This window comes from Carassius auratus, chromosome 1, assembly GCF_003368295.1.
Source record: "Carassius auratus strain Wakin chromosome 1, ASM336829v1, whole genome shotgun sequence".
NCBI classification, from domain to species: domain Eukaryota; kingdom Metazoa; phylum Chordata; class Actinopteri; order Cypriniformes; family Cyprinidae; genus Carassius; species Carassius auratus.
This window is the reverse complement of record NC_039243.1, coordinates 12,851,291-12,869,618: the sequence shown is the minus strand read 5'-3', so window position 1 is coordinate 12,869,618 and position 18,328 is coordinate 12,851,291. Positions and strand designations below refer to the sequence as shown.

Sequence of the window (18,328 nt, the reverse complement as noted above, 5' to 3'; positions counted from 1 at the left end):
TAGCATATTAAGTCTTTATTGGAGCAGGTCGGTTCACTTTGTGGTAATCTTGGTTCTGCTGTTTTCTAGGCATGCAATCACAGCTTCTATGGGGAGAGACAGAATATCCAAATCTGTATGTCAAAGTCACAATTTTGTGATACATTTGGTTTCTTTAGCTCAAATCACACTGAACAACTCCTTAACATTCACATTAGTTAGCCCAGCTAATGCTAGAAAAAGCAAACAAGCAGTCTTTTGACTGAAAGGAAATATATGACAAAGTATATTAGAAATTGCAATAATTTCACCCGGTGATAACAATAAAAGCAATTTTCTGAGATTCTATACAAATGTTTAGTAATTTCCTTTTTCCGTCAGTCCTATCTTTGTAAATCAGAGACCGCTTTCTAAGTGATGTGTTCTAGAACCTGGATGAGGATGGTATCTAGGACATCACTGCTGTAGTCCACATGCTCAAGACGAAGAGAGGGAATGAAAGACACCAGCAGACGGCTCAGGTTCAGACGCAGCGTCCTCAGTTTGCAGCTGTCGTCTTTCTCTTCCTTTCCTCTCTGGCTCCGTTCCCTGAGCTCTGCCAGTTGAGTCCTCAGCTGATCACACTGGGCAGAAAGCTTGCTCTTCTCCTCTTCTGCACTCTCCAGCTAGACACAGCACAGACACAATTCTAATCTTTTAAGTAGAACTTTTTGAAAACTTTTACAGTTGCAGAAGACAGTATGAGAGTGGTGCTGATTTGTGCAAAAGTCACTGCCATAATGCTGGGCTGTTGTGGGTGGTTGCTAGGGTGCTCCTATGCAGTTGCTAAGGAGTTGTTTGGTGGTAGCTTAATAGCTTAAACTCAACATAGTCACTCAACATAGCCATGTTGTTATTAATAATACCTCAAATGAAAGCTACTAAAAGTAGTTTTCTTCAACTGAAATAAAGCAGAAATAAAATATTAAAGTTTATATAATTTTTTTTTAACTTAAGTTAGTGTGTAATGTTGCTGTTAGAGCATAAACAACATCTGCAATTTACGACAGTCAAAGTTCTACGCAAAGGGAGACATTTTCTTTTAAAGGAATCGCTGTTTAAGGACTACAAAAAACAGCTGAGAGTGAAAGAGGACCACAATGAGCTTCTGCCTGGGTTTGTGACATCACTAACCCTAATGTTTACATAAACCCCGCCCCCAGGAACATTTGGAGTGACAAACACAAACACACTGAGCCTGCTAACCAATCAGAGCCCACTGCATATTTCTGAGGGAGGGGCTTCATAGAACCGGGAACTCAACAGACGGTTTTGACGAGAATGGAAGCAGCGGTGTAGAATAAAGGTAAAATATGTGAAAATAATGGGCTTTTTTTAAAACAAAGCATGAACACGTTACTCATAAACGCAACCATACTTCTGAAAAAAGCTGATCAACCACCCCTTTAATTTTGTATGAAAATCTGGCTGCCTTGGCAACTTACTGAAACAAAATAAGTTCAATATAATTATAATAATAATCTGAATAGAATAATTTAAATTAAAATGGCAAAATCACATATACAAAATGACAAAAAATGTAAACATAAAAGCAAATTCAAAACATTCATAAATAATGAGTATATAAATAGTACTGAAACCTATAAATCTTTTTAACCCATTTACAACCTTTTTGTAAAAAAGTTACTTACTTGATAGATGATAACATTTTTACAATTAGTTTTCATTTGATAGCATTCATTGACTACATTAGTTAACATGAGCTAACAAAGAGTAGCACTTCAAATCTTAGTAAATGTTAATTTCAGTATTTACCAGGGTTGTTATTACTTATGAAAACTAGAATTAAAATGATTCAAACACTGTTAATTGAAATAAAGCTCAAATTAATAATATCACACTCTTATCAGCCAAACAGATTCGAGGACCAGAAAGAACAGTTTTATATATATATTTGAAATAAATTATATATAAATATATAATGACTTTAGTGTAAAGTGTACCATAACTTATAATAATAACTGTGGGTAGTGACAAGAAATGTCTTACTAACAACCATCCCACAGCTCAAATCCATCAGCTCTCCTCCTACCCTGCAGATGAGCTGGTTCCTTTCGTCCTCCAGGGCGGCGCTGTGCTCTTGAAGCACCTCCAGTTCCTGGCGGCACGCATCTCTCTCCTCCGCTGTCTCGTGCATCAGCTCCATTAGCTCATCCTGCCACTGTTGCGCCTCTGCCAAGTTACATTCCTCTTCTTCCTCCTCCTCTTCATCATCATCATGACCTTCATGATGCACCACCCATTTCTTCTCATTTTTCAGGGGCAATTCAATTATCCGTGCCGCAGCTGAGCAGTATTCCCTCCCTGTCCCAGATGATGCATCTCTTTCACAGGTCTCTTCTGCAGCTGCGAGCCCCTGATGCGACTCAATTCCTTCCATCATACCGCACGCAGCTTTGCTCGCGAGTGTGTCGGATTGAGTGAGAGTCTTTCTCTCCTCATTCAAAGCAGGCCAGTGTGTCTGAAAGAAGAGTTCTTGTGGCGGGGTGAGAGAGGGGACAGGAAAGGATGGCGTCACCTCCATCTGCGTTTCTATGGCAGAAAACTTTTGTTTTACTCTGGAAAAATAAAACATAAACAAATAAACCTTTATAAATGATTTATGAAACATTTTTACTATAGAAATATGTATAAACTATATTATTCCTACCTTCTTAGAGAGTTGGAGACAGCGGTCAGGTTAATAAGGGGCAATGGAGACCTCTCAGCTAAAGACGGTCCTAAACATGAAAGGAATATTTGATAATAAGAGATGGTTCACTCAAAAATTAAAATTCGGTCATAACTCAACATCATGCCACATGTATTAGTTCCTCTGAGGAACACAAAATAATATATTTTGAAAAATGTCTCTGTGTTGTGTTATTTGTTAATAAAATGAAAGGCAACAGGGTTTAATATTGTTGACTTATATTTTAGGGACAAAAACAGTTGAAACGTTCTTCAAAAAAATTTATTTTGTAGAGGGAGGAAAGTCATACAGGTTTGAAATGACGTGGATAAGTAAATGATGAAAGATTTTACTTTTTTGGGTGGACTATACCTTTAAGGCTTGAATTAAGGCAAGTTAAGTGTGAGCTTATGGAAAGAACAATTAAATAAATGCTTAAAACTAACATGTTACACTACCAATCAAACATTTGTGGTCAGAAGAATGATTAATATTATCTTTTTAATGTAATAATTTAATTTAATAAAAACACATTCAATTGATCAAAGGTGACAAAAGACTTCTATTTGAAATAAATGCTGTTGTTTTGAACTTCATCATAGCATCCTAAAAAAACAAAAAGACAATAATATGTCTTTGTTAATACAACAGACATCCTTGAAAATCATTAAAAAAAAAAAGAAATCTTACTGACCCCAAATTTTTGATTGGTACTGTACATAGTTGAATTAAAGTTATTTAAGTTTTTCTATATTTAATTTAAGTAAATACAATTTATTTTTCACATACAGCTAAAAAATCACATGCTCAAATTTATTACATTTTTTTTTTTTAAGAAAAAAACGACAGACAACTAAACATTGCATGAAAAGCCAAAGTTTCAAAGTCTCGGAGGCATTTCATTAACAGAAACAAAAGCCACATCTACCAGAACCTCTAAATCCACAAGATAAAGTGGGTCAAAGCTATTTTAGTATGGCTTTTACGTGGCGTTGCAACTTTACCAGATATTACAGAGGTTGCTGGATGTCTGGGTGCCTGAATGGTTGTCAACGCTGGTTCGTCTTGAGTTTGTGTGATCTGAAAGGAGAACACAAGATTCTGATATTGATTTTGATGAATAATCCATTTACATTGGCATCAATCTAGAAGTTGATTCATTAGCATTGGCTCCTTGGTTCTCTAGTAGAGTAAGTTATAAATGTTCTTACTTCTGGAATGTTCTCCTCGAGCAGACTCTTAGTATTTCTCCGCCTGAATATATAGAGAATGTGCTGAATCTTATAATGCTTCTTTTATTCTTAATGTCAAGAAACAATCAGTAATATTGACAATGTAACTTACTGGCGTTTAAAGGGTTTAGGGTATGACTTTTGATCTTCCTCCTCATCCTCTAGTTCTTCCTCCACCAAGCAGCTCCTGTGTGGAGCTCAGAGTAAGGTGACAATAAAATGAACAATAAGCATGTTGAGAAACCCAGCAAGGAGGTAGGCATCACTAAACAAAAATTATAATCATGTGGGGCTCAACAGAAAATACTGAATTCATTGACCTAGAAGTAATGGCAGTTATTCCTTCCCATCTGTTGAACTCAAATATTTGGCTTCCTTTGGGTTCCTTTAACCCTAATGTATCTTCTCAGATATCCCAGGCCCATTCAAACCCTTCCCTTTTTACTCATGATATCATGGCATAACTATTTTGTTGTCGTCACCTGAACTGTGGGTCATAGTTCATGCCGCAGAACCATTTATCTGGCAGCTCAGTGATGGCATCTGGAAGCCTCCTCCACTTCAGGCAGCTGTCACACTGAACCCAGACTTGATCTGGAACTTTCCTTTCGGAAGAAGACATAGGTAAGATTATGAAATATTAAAGAGATATTTCACCTAAAAGTTAAATTGTTTCATCATTTACTCACCCTAGACACACACACACACACACACACACACACACACACACACACACACAGGTGCTGGTCATATAATTAGAATATCATCAAAAAGTTGATTTATTTAATTAGTTCCATTCAAAAAGTGAAATGTGTATATCATATTCATTCATTACACACAGACTGATATATTTCAAATGTTTATTTATTTTAATTTTGATGATTATAACTGACAACTAAGGAAAATCTCAAATTCAATATCTCAGAAAATTAGAATATTGTGAAAAGGTTCAATTTTGAAGACACCAGACAGTTGTCCAAAAGATGATGATTGACACCTTGCACAAGGAGGGCAAGACACACAAGATCATTGCAAAAGAGGCTAGCTGTTCACAGAGCTCTGTGTCCAAGTACATTAATAGAGAGACCAAGGGAAGGAAAAGATGTGGTATAAAAAAAAAGTGTACAATCAATAGGGATAACCGCACCCTGGAGAGGATTGTGAAACAAAACCCATTCAAAAATGTGGGGGAGATTCACAAAGAGTGGACTGCAGCTGGAGTCAGTGCTTCAAGAACCACTACACACAGACGTATGCAAGACATGGGTTTCAGCTGTCACATTCCTTGTGTCAAGCCACTCTTGAACAACAGACAGCGTCAGAAGCGTCTCGCTTCAAAAAGGACTGGACTGCTGCTGAGTGGTCCAAAGTTATGTTCTCTGATGAAAGTAAATTTAGCATTTCCTTTGGAAATCAGGGTCCCAGAGTCTGGAGGAAGAGAGAAGAGGCACACAATCCAAGTTGCTTGAGGTCCAGTGTAAAGTTTCCACAGTCAGTGATGGTTTGGGGTGCCATGTCATCTGCTGGTGTTGGTCCACTGTGTTTTCTGAGGTCCAAGGTCAACACAGCCGTATACCAGGAAGTTTTAGAGCACTTCATGCTACCTGCTGCTGACCAACTTTATGGAGATGCAGATTTCATTTTCCAACAGGTTTTGGCACACAGCGCTAAAGCTACCAGTACCGGTTTAAGGACCATGGTATCCCTGTTCTTAATTGGCCAGCAAACTCGCCTGACCTTAACCCTATAGAAAATTTATGAGGTATTGTGAAGAGGAAGATGTGATATGCCAGACCCAAGAATGCAGAAGAGCTGAAGGCCACTATCAGAGCAACCTGGTCTCTCATAACACCTGAGCAGTGCCACAGACTGATCGACTCCATGCCACGCTCGATGCATTACTGCAGTAATTTAGGGAAAAAGAGCCGCAACTAAGTATTGAGTGCTGTACATGCTCATACTTTCCATTTTTATGCTTTTTAGTTTGCCAAGATTTCTAAAAATCCATTCTTTGTATTACTCTTAAGTAATATAAAAAATTTCTGAGATACTAAATTTGGGATTTTCCTTATTTGTCAGTTACAATTATCAAAATTAAGAGAAATAAACATTGGAAATATATCGGTCTGTGTGTAATGAATGAATATAATATACAAGTTTCACTTTTTGAATGCAATTAGTGAAATAAATCAACTTTTGAATGATAATCTAATTATATGACCAGAATCTGCATATATTTAATCCAAGACATTTTGTCATCCAAGAAAAACAAAAGGAGAAACTTTGGAGAATATGGTTTCATAGTGGATGCTGACAGAGTGTGCAAGCTTCAGAAAGCACACAAAAGCACCATAGAAGTATCATTAATTTAATCCATATGCCTTGGGTACTATCAAAACTTGTATTCTTAGGCTGGGAAACAGACTAACATTTTTAATCAGTGGTTTACAAAACTGCTCTGAATGATCCTTTCAAAAATCACAAAATCACAAATCACAGTTCAGTTGATGAATAACCAAAAAAGATCTATGCTGGGATTCACAATAAAATTTTGGCCTGTACTCCTGCCAAAGGTCATTGTGCAACTTTAAAAGATATGAAATTCAAAGCATATGGTCAATTTTATTTTTGTTTATTTTTTTGCCACCTTAAGAGGGACAATTCTTAGTGTCTCCTTTTGTGCAGTGTTATTTTAGTATTACAGTTGAATATAAATCATATATAATATATCTTTTTATTTTTCTCAGTTTTCATTTTAATTCTAGTTTAATCATTCTGATATATTTCTCTTTTTTAAAACTTTTTTTTTTAACTTTTTTAAAACATAAAAAATTATTTTTATTTAAGTGTTTTATTTGTATTTAAATGAAAAATATAATATTTCATCTAATATCTATATTTTCTTTTAATTCAGCTTTATTTCAAGTACTTTAAATGATTTTTAATAGTTTTAGTTAAGAGGAACATCACTGTTTTTGTGTTCCATGGAAGAAAGTCAGTCATGGGGGGAGAACAATTCCTTAAAAAATATCTAGAAATGTCCTTAAAACCATTAGATTTTTTGGATTAATGACAAGTTATTGACAGACGGCAGTACTCACAACACATCCTCTATTGCTACTGTGCACTTCGGGTCCTCTTTCTTTCGTTTGTAGCGGATTTCATTCCAATACTCCTCCAGCTTTATGCCGAGGTTGTGCATGATCTTCCTGTACAAAATAGTGCCTTTCCATCAAAGTAACCCAAGGGGATCATTTGGGGTAAATACCAGTAGAGTGATAAACAGCGTTTGTTGAGCGCACCTGTATTTATCGGTGTCATCAAAGTCTTGTTTGTTGTGAGTGGGCTGAAGGAAATTGCACTCTATAACACCAATAACACCCACACCTTTTCTTTCGGCCTGTTATAAACATAATCCATGGCTTTTAGTATTGAATTTATGGGCAAAGGAAGCAGAAGAAACATGCAATCGTTTCTGGTTACCTTACATTGGCAGCCCACTTTCACATATGGCTTTATTAGCCTGTTCTTATGGTACATCATAATCCCATAATGCTCTTTGCTTTGGGTGTTGTATCCGAAAGTGATGCGCACACGTTTGTTCTGAGCCCCGAGTTAAGAAATGCTGAAACAATAATAATGTTATATGTGTGTGTGCACTCCAAAAAAACATAATATTTTCTAAGGATACGAGGAATGAGGGTCTGTAGTTGTCCTGCGCAATAAGAGCCAGACTTTTGGATATCAGCTGACTTTTCACTCTTTGTCCTCGAATAATGATTTGCATACGAGGCTTCAGGTATAAGATGCTACAGTATGCCTACATTACAAAAACATGAAGAATCAATATTCCTCCTAACCCATCACCAAACATTCTTATTTTTTTTATCCCATCTCCTCCATTGGACATATTTGTCTCTTTTCAATAGAACATAGACATGATTATGTATATTTCCTTCTAGTAAGTATAAAAGCATGCCATATTCTTGCGAGATGTGCTCTGCTCACCCGTAAGGAGTATTCACTTTCAGGGGTCATGTTGCTCTTGTCACTGGTGTTCGCCCTGACCAGAATGTCATATTTATCTGTGTCAAAGTCTAATTCAGTCTCTCCATTTGAGGTCCTAAAAAAAAACACACATTTTGGGGTCGGTAAGACTTTTTAAATGTTATTGAAAAAAGTCTCTCATGCTCTACTCCTTTTCAGCCATGGGGAAAACAATAGAGTTTAAAAATTAAAAAGGTATTTGTGACTTTATATCTCACAATTCAGACTTTTCTTCTCAGAATTGTCAGTGTACATCTATGCAGTTATAAACTTGCAATTGTGAGATAATATCTTGCAATACTGAGTTTATTTCTCACAATTCTGATTTGTTTTTCTTCCCTCCAAATTGGAAGAAGCAAAGTACGAATTGTGAGATATACACTTTTGCAGGAAAAACGTCATAAATATCAGAAACACATAGTCAGTTATTATTTTAATTTTTTTTATTCTGTGGTGGAAACAGACTTTTATAGCTTTCATAACAAGGTTGCATTTATCTGGTCACAAATATAGTAAAAAAACTCTGATATTGAAATATTATTACCGTTAAAAGTAACTATTTTCTATTTTAATATATAATGTAATTTACTCCTGTGTTTTCAGGGTCATGTGTTCCATCAAAAATCATTCTGATATGCTGATTTGTCTTATTTTGAATGTTGAAAACAGTTGTACTGTTCTTGTGATTCATAAGAAAGTTTTCTGAAGTTTCCAGACAGAATTATTCTCCCCAGCCATCAGTCATTTAATCCATCCATTTGTGCGTGTATGCAGCAGAGCTCACATGCGAAGGTTCCAGATGATGATGCGTGTTCCTGTGTGTCCGGCGGCGCTGATGGCGCGGAGCTCTGCAAACAGCTCTTTCTCTGAGTTGAAGAGCGAGTGTGAGAGGATCGCTCTCAGACTGCCTCCATCCTCTACACTAGTGAGATCAAAGGTCAAGAATTCAGTTTCACTCAAAGCTTTAAAAATGCAAATGCATAAATGCAATTAAAATATGAATTAAAACAGTCAGTTGGGATCTTTGCACAAGCTTTAAAGAGATAGTTCACCCAAAAAAAGAAAATGATGTAATTAATTACTCTGTCATTAAAGGGGTAGTTCACCCAAATAGCAAAATTATGTCATTAATAACTTACCCTCATGTTGTTCCAAACCCATGAGACCTCTGTTTATCTTTGGAACACGGTTAAGATATTTTAGATTTAGTCCGAGAGCTCTCAGTCTCTCCATTGAAACTGTGTGTTCGGTCTACTGTCCATGTCCAGAAAGGTAAGAAAAACATCATCAAAGTAGTCCATGTGACATCAGAGGGTCAGTCAGAATTTTTTGAAGCATCGAAAATACATTTTGGTCCAAAAATAGCAAAAACTATAACTTTATTCAGCATTGTCTTCTCTTCTGTGTCTGTTGTAAGAGAGAGTTCAAATCAAAGCAATTTGTGATATCAGGTTCACGAACGAATCATTCGATGTAACCGGATCTTTTTGAACCAGTTCACCAAATCGAACTGAATCATTTTAAACGGTTTGCGTCTCCAATACACATTAATCCACAAATGACTTAAGCTGTTAACTTTTTTAATGTGGCTGACACTCCCTGTGAGTTCAAACAAACCAATATCCCGTAAGTAATTCATGTACTCAAACAGTTTTTCTTACCTTTCTGGACATGGACAGTATACCGTACACACAGCTTCAATGGAGGGACTGAGAGCTCTCGGACTAAATCTAAAATATCTTAAACTGTGTTCCGAAGAGGTCTCACGGGTTTGGAACAACGTGAGGGTAAGTTATTAATGACATAATTTTGCTATTTGGGTGAACTAACCCTTTAATGTCGTTCCAAACCTGTAAGACTTTCGTTCATCTTCAGAACACAATTGAAGATATTTTTGATGAAATCCGAGAGCATTCAAAGAGCAAAAGAACTACCCCGTTCAAGGCCCCGAAAGGTATGAAACTACGAGATAAGCTGTCGGAATTCATCCAAAATATCTTCATTTGTGTTCTGAAGATGAACGAAAGTCTTTCGGTTTCTGAACAATTTGAGGGTGATTAATTAATGACCGAATTTAAATTTTTGGGTGAACGATCCCTTTAATAAAATTGAAAAGAAATCTGTAGAAGATTACTGGTTATGTCCATCGCGTCTGAATGTGATCATGGGCACCAAAACTCGCTGTGCTCCTATGGCCTCGAGGTAAGACTGGGACAGGAGTCCCACACTCATGGTGTCTCTGGTCTTGGTGAAAACAATGGCATCTTTTCCCAGACGCATGGACCCTGATTTAAACCCATTGCCATACACACCAACTGGAATGTGAAATTTCATTGCTTTCTTCTCACTGAAACCAAAGCTTAAAAACATCAGAAACATTTGTTAACATGAATTACATACACTACTGTTGTTTGAGGTCAGTACGTTTTTTTTACTAATACTTTTCAGCAAAATATATGAAAATGGAAACCATTATTTTAAACAACATTTTGATCACATAAATGCAACCTTTCATTAAGAGATGACTTAACCTGCTCAAAAGGACACTAATGAAATTCATTCACAGCATGATATTTATAGTGATTACAAGAAGCCAATTAGGTGTCCTTAATTATTCTGGCTGTGGGCCCCAGCACCTCAGTGTTGGTTTAATCTTATAGGCTTTTAGTGCTAATGACATAAGACCACTATGAATCCCTTGAATTAACTGAATAAGAGTTCTTAATTCTCTTGCAGTTATAGCAACCAGTAATTACAAGTCCATTTTAAACACTTTGTACTTGCTCCACTTAAAATGAATAATAAATTAGCTTAAGTAAATGGACAGGCTGTAGTGCTTTGTACCTGAGCATCTTATGTAGTCTGGCTCTGGTCAATCCCTCCCCATTGTCCATGAAAGAGAGGCAGTCTAGTCCTCTGATGCGTGTCCAGTCTATCCAGATCTGTTTAGCACGAACATCTGGGTCATACGAATTATCTGCAACACAATTCACAGTTCACAAACTAACTGGAAAAGCTAATGTTAAGTTGACATACGTGTGATTTAGAGAACTCACCGATCAGCTCAGCTATAGCACTGAAGGGCCAGGTGTGACTTGTGGAATTAGCATGAAGAAATTTTGGACTAATCTACATGAAAAAAATAAGATGCTGATTGGAAAATAAGCATGAAATGTTAAAAGATTTCATTTAAAACCAGCATGGTTTTTTTTTTCACATTTTGCTAATTATTTAGCATGCATCTTGCAATTACTACACTGATTTTTCGAAGTGAAATATTTTTTTTTTATAAAGGTTATTGTACGTTTTACTTTCTACTTCAAAATGTCATGTATAATTCAAGGTGTTACTTGCCATTAATTTTTAGAGTCAAAACCATTTCGACACAAATTGTTTTCAGTGTGTAACTATTTGTATATATTTTTAAATGATTTATATATTGTCATAGAATTTCATTTTGAGGCAGAATATGATTTAATAATGATTTAAAAAAAAAACATTAACAATAAAATAACAAACATTATATAACGATAAAATATCAAAATTAGGATTAAAAAAAAAAAGCAAAACAAAAATAAAATACAACAAATGTATAAAAAAATACATTCTCAAAACTATTGCATTCTTAAAACAAAAAAATGTAATCCAAGAAGTAATAGAAAAACACAGGAGAACATCATAAACTACAACAAAACTGATAAATGCACGTTACTTACTGTGCTCAGAGGAATGCCACTTTTTCTAGTTGCCATTTTTGCTGGAAGATCTATGTTAGATATTGAAGAAAGCTGCAGAGAAGCTTTTGTGAGCTCTTACTGAAGAGCTTTTGCCGTCTGTGTCCAGATATAGCGCACACCCTGCTCTCACACTCCAGCTATGCACCCGCTGAGACTTCTAAAGGAGTTCCTCACATATTGTTCTGAGCAATAAATGCTGGTACAAATGTGTAACCTGAGACCTCTTTATTTTCATCTTTGAAATCTGGCTTTTGTTTAAGCAGGGGCTTTAAATACTAACTTACATGCTGTACGTCAGACATAGCGAGGATGACGGATATTCAGTGGCCTCTTCCAAACCAGTGTTTCTTCCAAACTCTGCAGACATATTCATCACATGCATTTCAAGAAGAAGCAATACAACTAAGTGAGAAATGCCATAGAATTTTATTTTTGTAGTTCAGTTTTCTTTTCCAGATTAATGAAATCTTTATCAGTATAATTTTTGGGTATAACCTAACAAGATGACTGTTACAATCCAGTGCGTAACTTTAAATATTAGTTTAGGATTCATTGATGTAGTTAACAAATATTGCATTTGTGTATTTCGCATCTTCAAATATTTAATACAAACAGAAGCTGGAGCTCTAATCTTAATCTTAGAGGAGGAGTTCACAAATTTATACATTTAGCTAGAGATGTACTCATCCTCAGGCCATCCAAAATGTAGATGAGTTGGTTTCTTCATTGGAACAGATTTAGAGAAATTTTGCATTATATCACTTGCTCACCAATGGATCCTCTACAGTGAATGGGTGCCGTCAGAATAAGAGTCCAAATAGCTGACAAAAACATAATAATCTTCAAATCATCCACATCACTCCAATCCATCAATTAAAATTTTGTGAAATTAATATCTATAGATTTGTAATAAACAATGCCGTTGGACTCTCGTTCTGACGGCACCCATTCACTGTAGATAAACCATTGGAGAAACAAGTGATGTAATACTACATTTCTCCAAATCTGCTCCAATAAAGAAACCAACTGGTCTACAACTTGGATGACCTGAGGTTGAGAACATTTTCTGCAATTTTTCACTTTTTTGGTGAACTGTTCCTTTAAGACCACATAAATCCTGCTAAATGGCTCTTTAAGCACAACATTTTGTTTGACAACTTTAACTTTTAGATAATGATACTCTATTTGTCTTTTCACCAAACCTTGATCAGATTTTAAAGCTTTTTGTATGTATTTACAATAATAAAGTACACAATGCATATAGTAACTTTTTGGAGTACCTGAAGACTTCTGTCAAGGGTTCAGTCTGAGTTCAGCCCAAAACTTTCTAGAAATAGCCTCTCTAAATACTGATGGGTCACTCTGGGTGTGTCTGAACTTGACTCCAGCTTTGCAACACAAACATACATGATTACTCTTTCTAGCTCTCACCACGGCTGCACTTTCTTCTCTGAAACAAACTGCCCATGGGGCTCTTTAGCCCCTGCAGGCAGTAATGCCAAGTACACTGGAGTGACGGCGCCCTCATCTGGTGACTTGGTTGCATTTGGTCCAGCCATGTCAGTCCTGACCCATCCTGGACAGCAGGCATTGCAGAGGATCTCATCTCCAGGCCGCTCTTTCAGCAGATTTCGGGCCAGGATTCTAGTCAGGGTTGTGAGGCCAGTTTTGGAGACGCCATATGCAGTGCTAGGCCAACCTCGCTCTGCGTGAACCCCTTCCTGAGCGTCACGGACAAAACGCTCCATCAGCCCAACTAGCTCTTCTTCTGTAATGTCATCGCTTCGGAAACGGGCCTGGAGTTCTGGACTACAGCGGCTTAAAGACACCGAGCCCATTTCGCTGGACACATTCACTATCCGACCTAGAAAGAAATATGAGTGTTTGAAGGAATAGAAGAGAAGAGAAAACCACCAGGCAAAGGGTAACTGACATAACTTACCTCCTGGTTTGATAATGGGCAAAAACATATTGCACATATCTCTAGTTGCAAAGAAATTTGTCTTCAGTGTCACATCTGCTTGGATCCCAAAGGGGGTTGTGTCTGCCACTGCCATAAAGAGATCAAATATTGTTTTCATTACACATAATAACACAGCAGGTGAATTTATGACAGCATTTGATCCTTCTTGTGGTCCTTTAAGATGGACAAATTTGCCGTTTTGTAATTATTATCATTCATTTTTTTCTACTTCATTGGAATGGAACAATTGGTTTTGTGACACTTGCTATATGAACACAAGAAAGCATGGAAGTGATTAGAAAAGGCTAAAATTGACTTCTCACCTGTGATCTTTAGTCAAAAAACTGAATAGAAAATTAATGGTAAATGCAAAAAATACTAAAACATCGAGCAATTTTTAGGGATACAATCTAAAATTCAGTAGTCTGTGATCATGTCTGAACATATAAAACTGCAAAACCAAATAAAAATAAAGAAATTACGTCTGAAATTATTATTATAAGCAACTAGGTGATAGACATTTGGAGGATTATTTACAGTAAATTTTATACAGGATTCTAGAAGTTTAACGATTATATTACAGTATATGATTTTTCTATACTCCTCCCACCAGATGTATTAACTTTAAAAAATCTTACACGTTTTTTGTAATGTGTGGTATTATATATATATACAAAATAATCAAAATTGTAATTGAAACAGAATATGTACTATATTCCGTTTCAATTACAATTTTGATTATTTTGTATTTCATATTACTAGACAATATTCATTAAATTCTGCACTATATATATATATATATATATATATATATATATATATATATATATATATATATATATATATTACTTTGATTATATATATATATATATATATATATATATATATATATATATATATATATATATTATTTTGATAATACTTGCTATATATTATTTTGTACTTTGAGGAGCCATCTCATTTCGTTTATCTCATTCCGTCATTTTAATAGAAAATTAAAGTAAATAAATAAATAAAAATATGCTTATTCTCTATTTTCTATCTAGACGGCCCCTAAACCAGGGTTCATTTCTGAACAAATGTCTTTAGTCACCTTTGAAGGCGATGCCAGCGTTGTTGACGAGCACGTCCAGGCCGCCGTACTGCTCCGTGAAGAAGTCCCGTGCGGTGTGGACGCTGCGGGGGTCGGTGATGTCCAGCTGGTGGAAGAGCGCTGTCAAGCCCTCCTTCTTCAGACTTTCCACTGCTGCGGTTCCTCGACCGACATCCCGGGCTGTCAGGTATACGTCCCCGGAGTACTCTTTGCACAGTGACCGCACTACTGCGAACCCAATGCCTTTATTTGCACCAGTGACCAGAGCTACTTTGCTACTGCTCATACCTGCGAGGTGTCTGAAAATAAGACCATATTACGTGAAGCAACGGAAACAGCAGCCTAATTAATGAAATAACGAAATTAAATACTTTTGGGAAGCGTATGCATGATTCCAAGAAAACTCGTACCTACTGTACTCTACGCGGTGATCAATACACTTCTGTTTTTGGCAGTTTTGGGTTTGCGTCGCCACTGCGCATGCGCGGAGATATACGCACACGCTTGTGGCATAAAGCGTTGCAATTCGACGTCTATGTCATGTGCATAATGTTTTGCTTGATTACACAGCAACAGTTATGAGCTGTAAATCTTTATTATTTTTAGGTAAATGTTTTTACATACTTTTCTATAAATTGACGCAACGACGATTGAAGCACGTGACCCGGCTGTGTTTTTTACTATGTGGATGTATATTTCGTTTGTAACTGCTGTTTGATGCAGTCCAAGGTAGACTGCTTGTAGATAACATTTCCACACTTACAGTTATGTTACTATCTGTATTTGTTGTCCTTAGATACTGGAAGGAGGCTTATAGCAACTCAAACTATGAAGGTAATTTTATATTCCAAATATTTGTATATTCCTCTGTATGTATGTGTAAACTATTTAGGTTCAAAAAGCTGAAACCACATTGATAATATAATAATATACTTATCTGTTACCTTTGCAGGCCAAAGACAGTGTTATTCCTTGCTTGAGAAATATTTGTGGCTGTATAAAAAGGTATTTAGGCTGATTGTTATATTACATGACATTTATAAAAATCAATCCATTTTTAGGACTATAGAGAAAGAGAGAGAGAGAGAGAGCGCGAGCGAGAGACTTTTAGGCTATTAGATGTTTGAAATGGACCATGAGGTCTGAATAAAGTCAGTTTGGTTTCTCTTACTTCCTGTAGACTTTTAAGCAGTAGGGTACTTACAAAACAACAAGTTGCACAGTTATAAGTAAAGAAAATAAACTTTCCTTGGTGTGCAGGTTGAAGCTGGCTTCAACAAATAAACTTGCTGTTACGAGGTGAAAATTGTCCAAGGCTGTAAGAAGTTTCAGCAAGCATTCATCAATTACGACCCTCATGATAATCACAGACTACTTCTGGAATATGACTTTGTTGACCCTGCAAACACCCACAATGTAGTATACGTTGATTTAGGAAAGGAAAATGCATAAAAATATTTAATAATCTATAGGTAAATATTAAATACTATGGAACTGCATGGATCGCTGATTGTTGGTATTGTAGGAACTCTATGTGTCTAGATTAACAAGACAAACAGCTATCACAAAAACTACTCTACTTAAGGGACAAAACCTTTTTAAGGCTAGTTTATATATGTATGTATGTATGTGTGTGTGTAGGAAGTAATGTTCAGTTTTTACAGTGCAGTAATGGTTTAGTACAGCAAATCAATTTTAATATGGTTTCACTCTTCAACAGAAACTTGACGTTTGGGATGCATGGCCCTTCCTGGCGACTGATGACTGCACAGATACGGCTGTCCTTGCAACCTGAGCAATAGTGAGAAGTTAACATCCTAAACATATTATTAGTATGCGTGGAATTTGTTTGCATGATAATGCAAAATACATTGTAATTGTTATTGCTTTAACTTCAACTCAACCTTGCAAAGACAGAACTGCTTGTGATTCCAGCAAACCCATCACTTCATCACAATTTCACCATCCAGTTAGGCACATCAACCATAACTCATTCAAAAACAGCCAGAAACCTTGGAGTTATGATTGATGATCAGCTGACTTTCTCAGACAGCATTGCTAAAACAGTCCGATCCTGCAGATTTGCTTTATTCAACATCAAGAAGATCAGACCCTTTCTTTCAGAACATGCTGCACAACTCCTTGTTCAAGCTCTTGTTCTGTCCTCTTGGGAGCAGTAGAGAGCTGGGATAGGGAGGAGTGGTGCATCCACAATGCCCTAAAGCTTTGTAATAACCTCACAGATAACAATGTCTAGGCACTAGAGAGGGTGAGTTAAATCTAATTAAATCTGTTCATTCTTAATGCTGCCTGTGTCGAATTAAAGATATGAAACCACTTACAGTCTGAGTTTTTTCATTTGTACAGCTATCACAGCTCAAACAGGGTGCGAACCGGTCTCTCCTTGAACAACGGTGTGGGGTGGAGAGCCTGAGACAAGAGGAGCAAAGGATTCTGGAACACACATGAGTGGTTCTTCAAAACCTCTGGGGACAATAGTCACTCTGGTAACAGCAGTGCATTCAGGACACTGAGGAACCAGAAGCCTCATGCGGTCACTGCCAAGGTTTAGACACAAGCCAAGAGCCTGCAGATATGGTTGAGCTTTGTACTACAGCACTTAACACAACCACCTTAAAAACTACAGGGAGTTTACTTAATTACTTAAAAGAATAGTTCACCAAAATCCCAAAATTCTGTCATTTAATCACCCTCATGTTGTTCCAAACGTGTATGACTGTTTCTTCTGTGGAACACAAAAGACATTTTGAAGAATGTCCATGCTGCTTTTTTCTATCAGCGTTGCTATTGCTAACAAAAACATCATTTTAATTATTAGAAATAAAAAGTAAATAAATAAATACATATTAGAAACACTTACAGGGACACACACAACACCAAACCTGCCCCAACCTTACCTGTATCCCTTCTCAATAGCAACACAATTGATTAGCGCTTCAACATGAACACAATAGACACACTGTACCTAACAATATATATATATATATATATATATATATATAAATATATATATATATTTTTATTATTATTATTGCTGTACTACAAATTATTGTTCAACATTCACTTACCTCTATTCGTTTTCATTGCATTGAAATTATCAGTATGAATTTTTTTTTTAATTTTATAAATAACATCATGCAGGTTTGGATTGACACAAGTGTGAGTAAATGATGACAGAATTGTAATTTTTAGGTGATCTCTCTTTATATTGCCCCCACAGTTTGGGATTTCTGAGCTTCAACAATTGGTTTTTCTCCTAGATAGCTGTGACAGTTCCAGAATGGTGGACAGGAAGATGAGGGGACATTTAGAACAATGAGATCTTAACAAACACAAATCTTCTATTGAAAGCAAATGAGCTACATGCTGCGTTTCTGGTAGGAGACTACTGATAATCAAATGCATACCTCTGAACAATGATGCCGAATTCTAGGTCAGCATTATCCAATCCGTTTCCATACAGAGCTTAACTAATAGGCAGAAGAAACGGGATCAGATGGTGCGGTTAAAAATCCACTGGGAGTG

At 36.3% G+C, this 18,328-nt stretch overlaps 2 protein-coding genes and 1 long non-coding RNA gene across 7 annotated transcripts; 1 reads left to right on the top strand and 2 right to left on the bottom strand.

Moving 5' to 3' along the window:
* LOC113068076 (MORC family CW-type zinc finger protein 3-like) lies at nt 1-12,081 on the bottom strand. Of its 3 annotated transcripts, XM_026240785.1 has the most exons (18): nt 11,706-11,983; nt 11,046-11,118; nt 10,834-10,966; nt 10,124-10,348; nt 8,774-8,911; nt 7,951-8,065; nt 7,634-7,762; nt 7,426-7,545; nt 7,245-7,342; nt 7,044-7,151; nt 4,425-4,547; nt 4,055-4,129; nt 3,922-3,964; nt 3,715-3,790; nt 2,690-2,759; nt 2,072-2,597; nt 411-644; nt 1-86 (listed from the first exon to the last, which is right to left on the bottom strand). In XM_026240785.1, exons 1-18 carry the CDS (start codon nt 11,739-11,741, stop codon nt 78-80), a joined length of 2,331 nt encoding a protein of 776 aa, XP_026096570.1. In that variant the 5' UTR covers nt 11,742-11,983; the 3' UTR covers nt 1-77. The 3 variants fall into 3 exon arrangements, with proteins under 3 accessions (XP_026096570.1, XP_026096640.1, XP_026096483.1); XM_026240855.1 differs by lacking the exon at nt 11,706-11,983 and adding an exon at nt 12,011-12,081 and having other exon boundaries at nt 1-644; XM_026240698.1 differs by having other exon boundaries at nt 1-644.
* Nucleotides 12,082-12,133: 52 nt separating this feature from the next.
* Nucleotides 12,134-15,296, bottom strand: LOC113068667 (carbonyl reductase [NADPH] 1-like). 3 transcript variants are annotated; one of them, XM_026241516.1, is made up of 4 exons: nt 15,193-15,296; nt 14,783-15,081; nt 13,669-13,776; nt 12,134-13,590 (listed from the first exon to the last, which is right to left on the bottom strand). In XM_026241516.1, the coding sequence occupies exons 2-4, from the start codon at nt 15,066-15,068 to the stop codon at nt 13,154-13,156; spliced, it is 831 nt and encodes a 276-aa protein (XP_026097301.1). In that variant the 5' UTR covers nt 15,069-15,081; nt 15,193-15,296; the 3' UTR covers nt 12,134-13,153. The 3 variants fall into 3 exon arrangements, with proteins under 3 accessions (XP_026097301.1, XP_026097374.1, XP_026097448.1); XM_026241589.1 differs by having other exon boundaries at nt 15,197-15,280; XM_026241663.1 differs by lacking the exon at nt 13,669-13,776.
* On the top strand, nt 14,841-18,238 carry LOC113068858 (uncharacterized). The gene is made up of 5 exons (XR_003279625.1): nt 14,841-14,969; nt 15,579-15,616; nt 15,735-15,787; nt 16,503-17,051; nt 17,150-18,238. It is a non-coding gene; the product is annotated as an uncharacterized LOC113068858 (long non-coding RNA).
* Nucleotides 18,239-18,328: the final 90 nt, after the last annotated feature.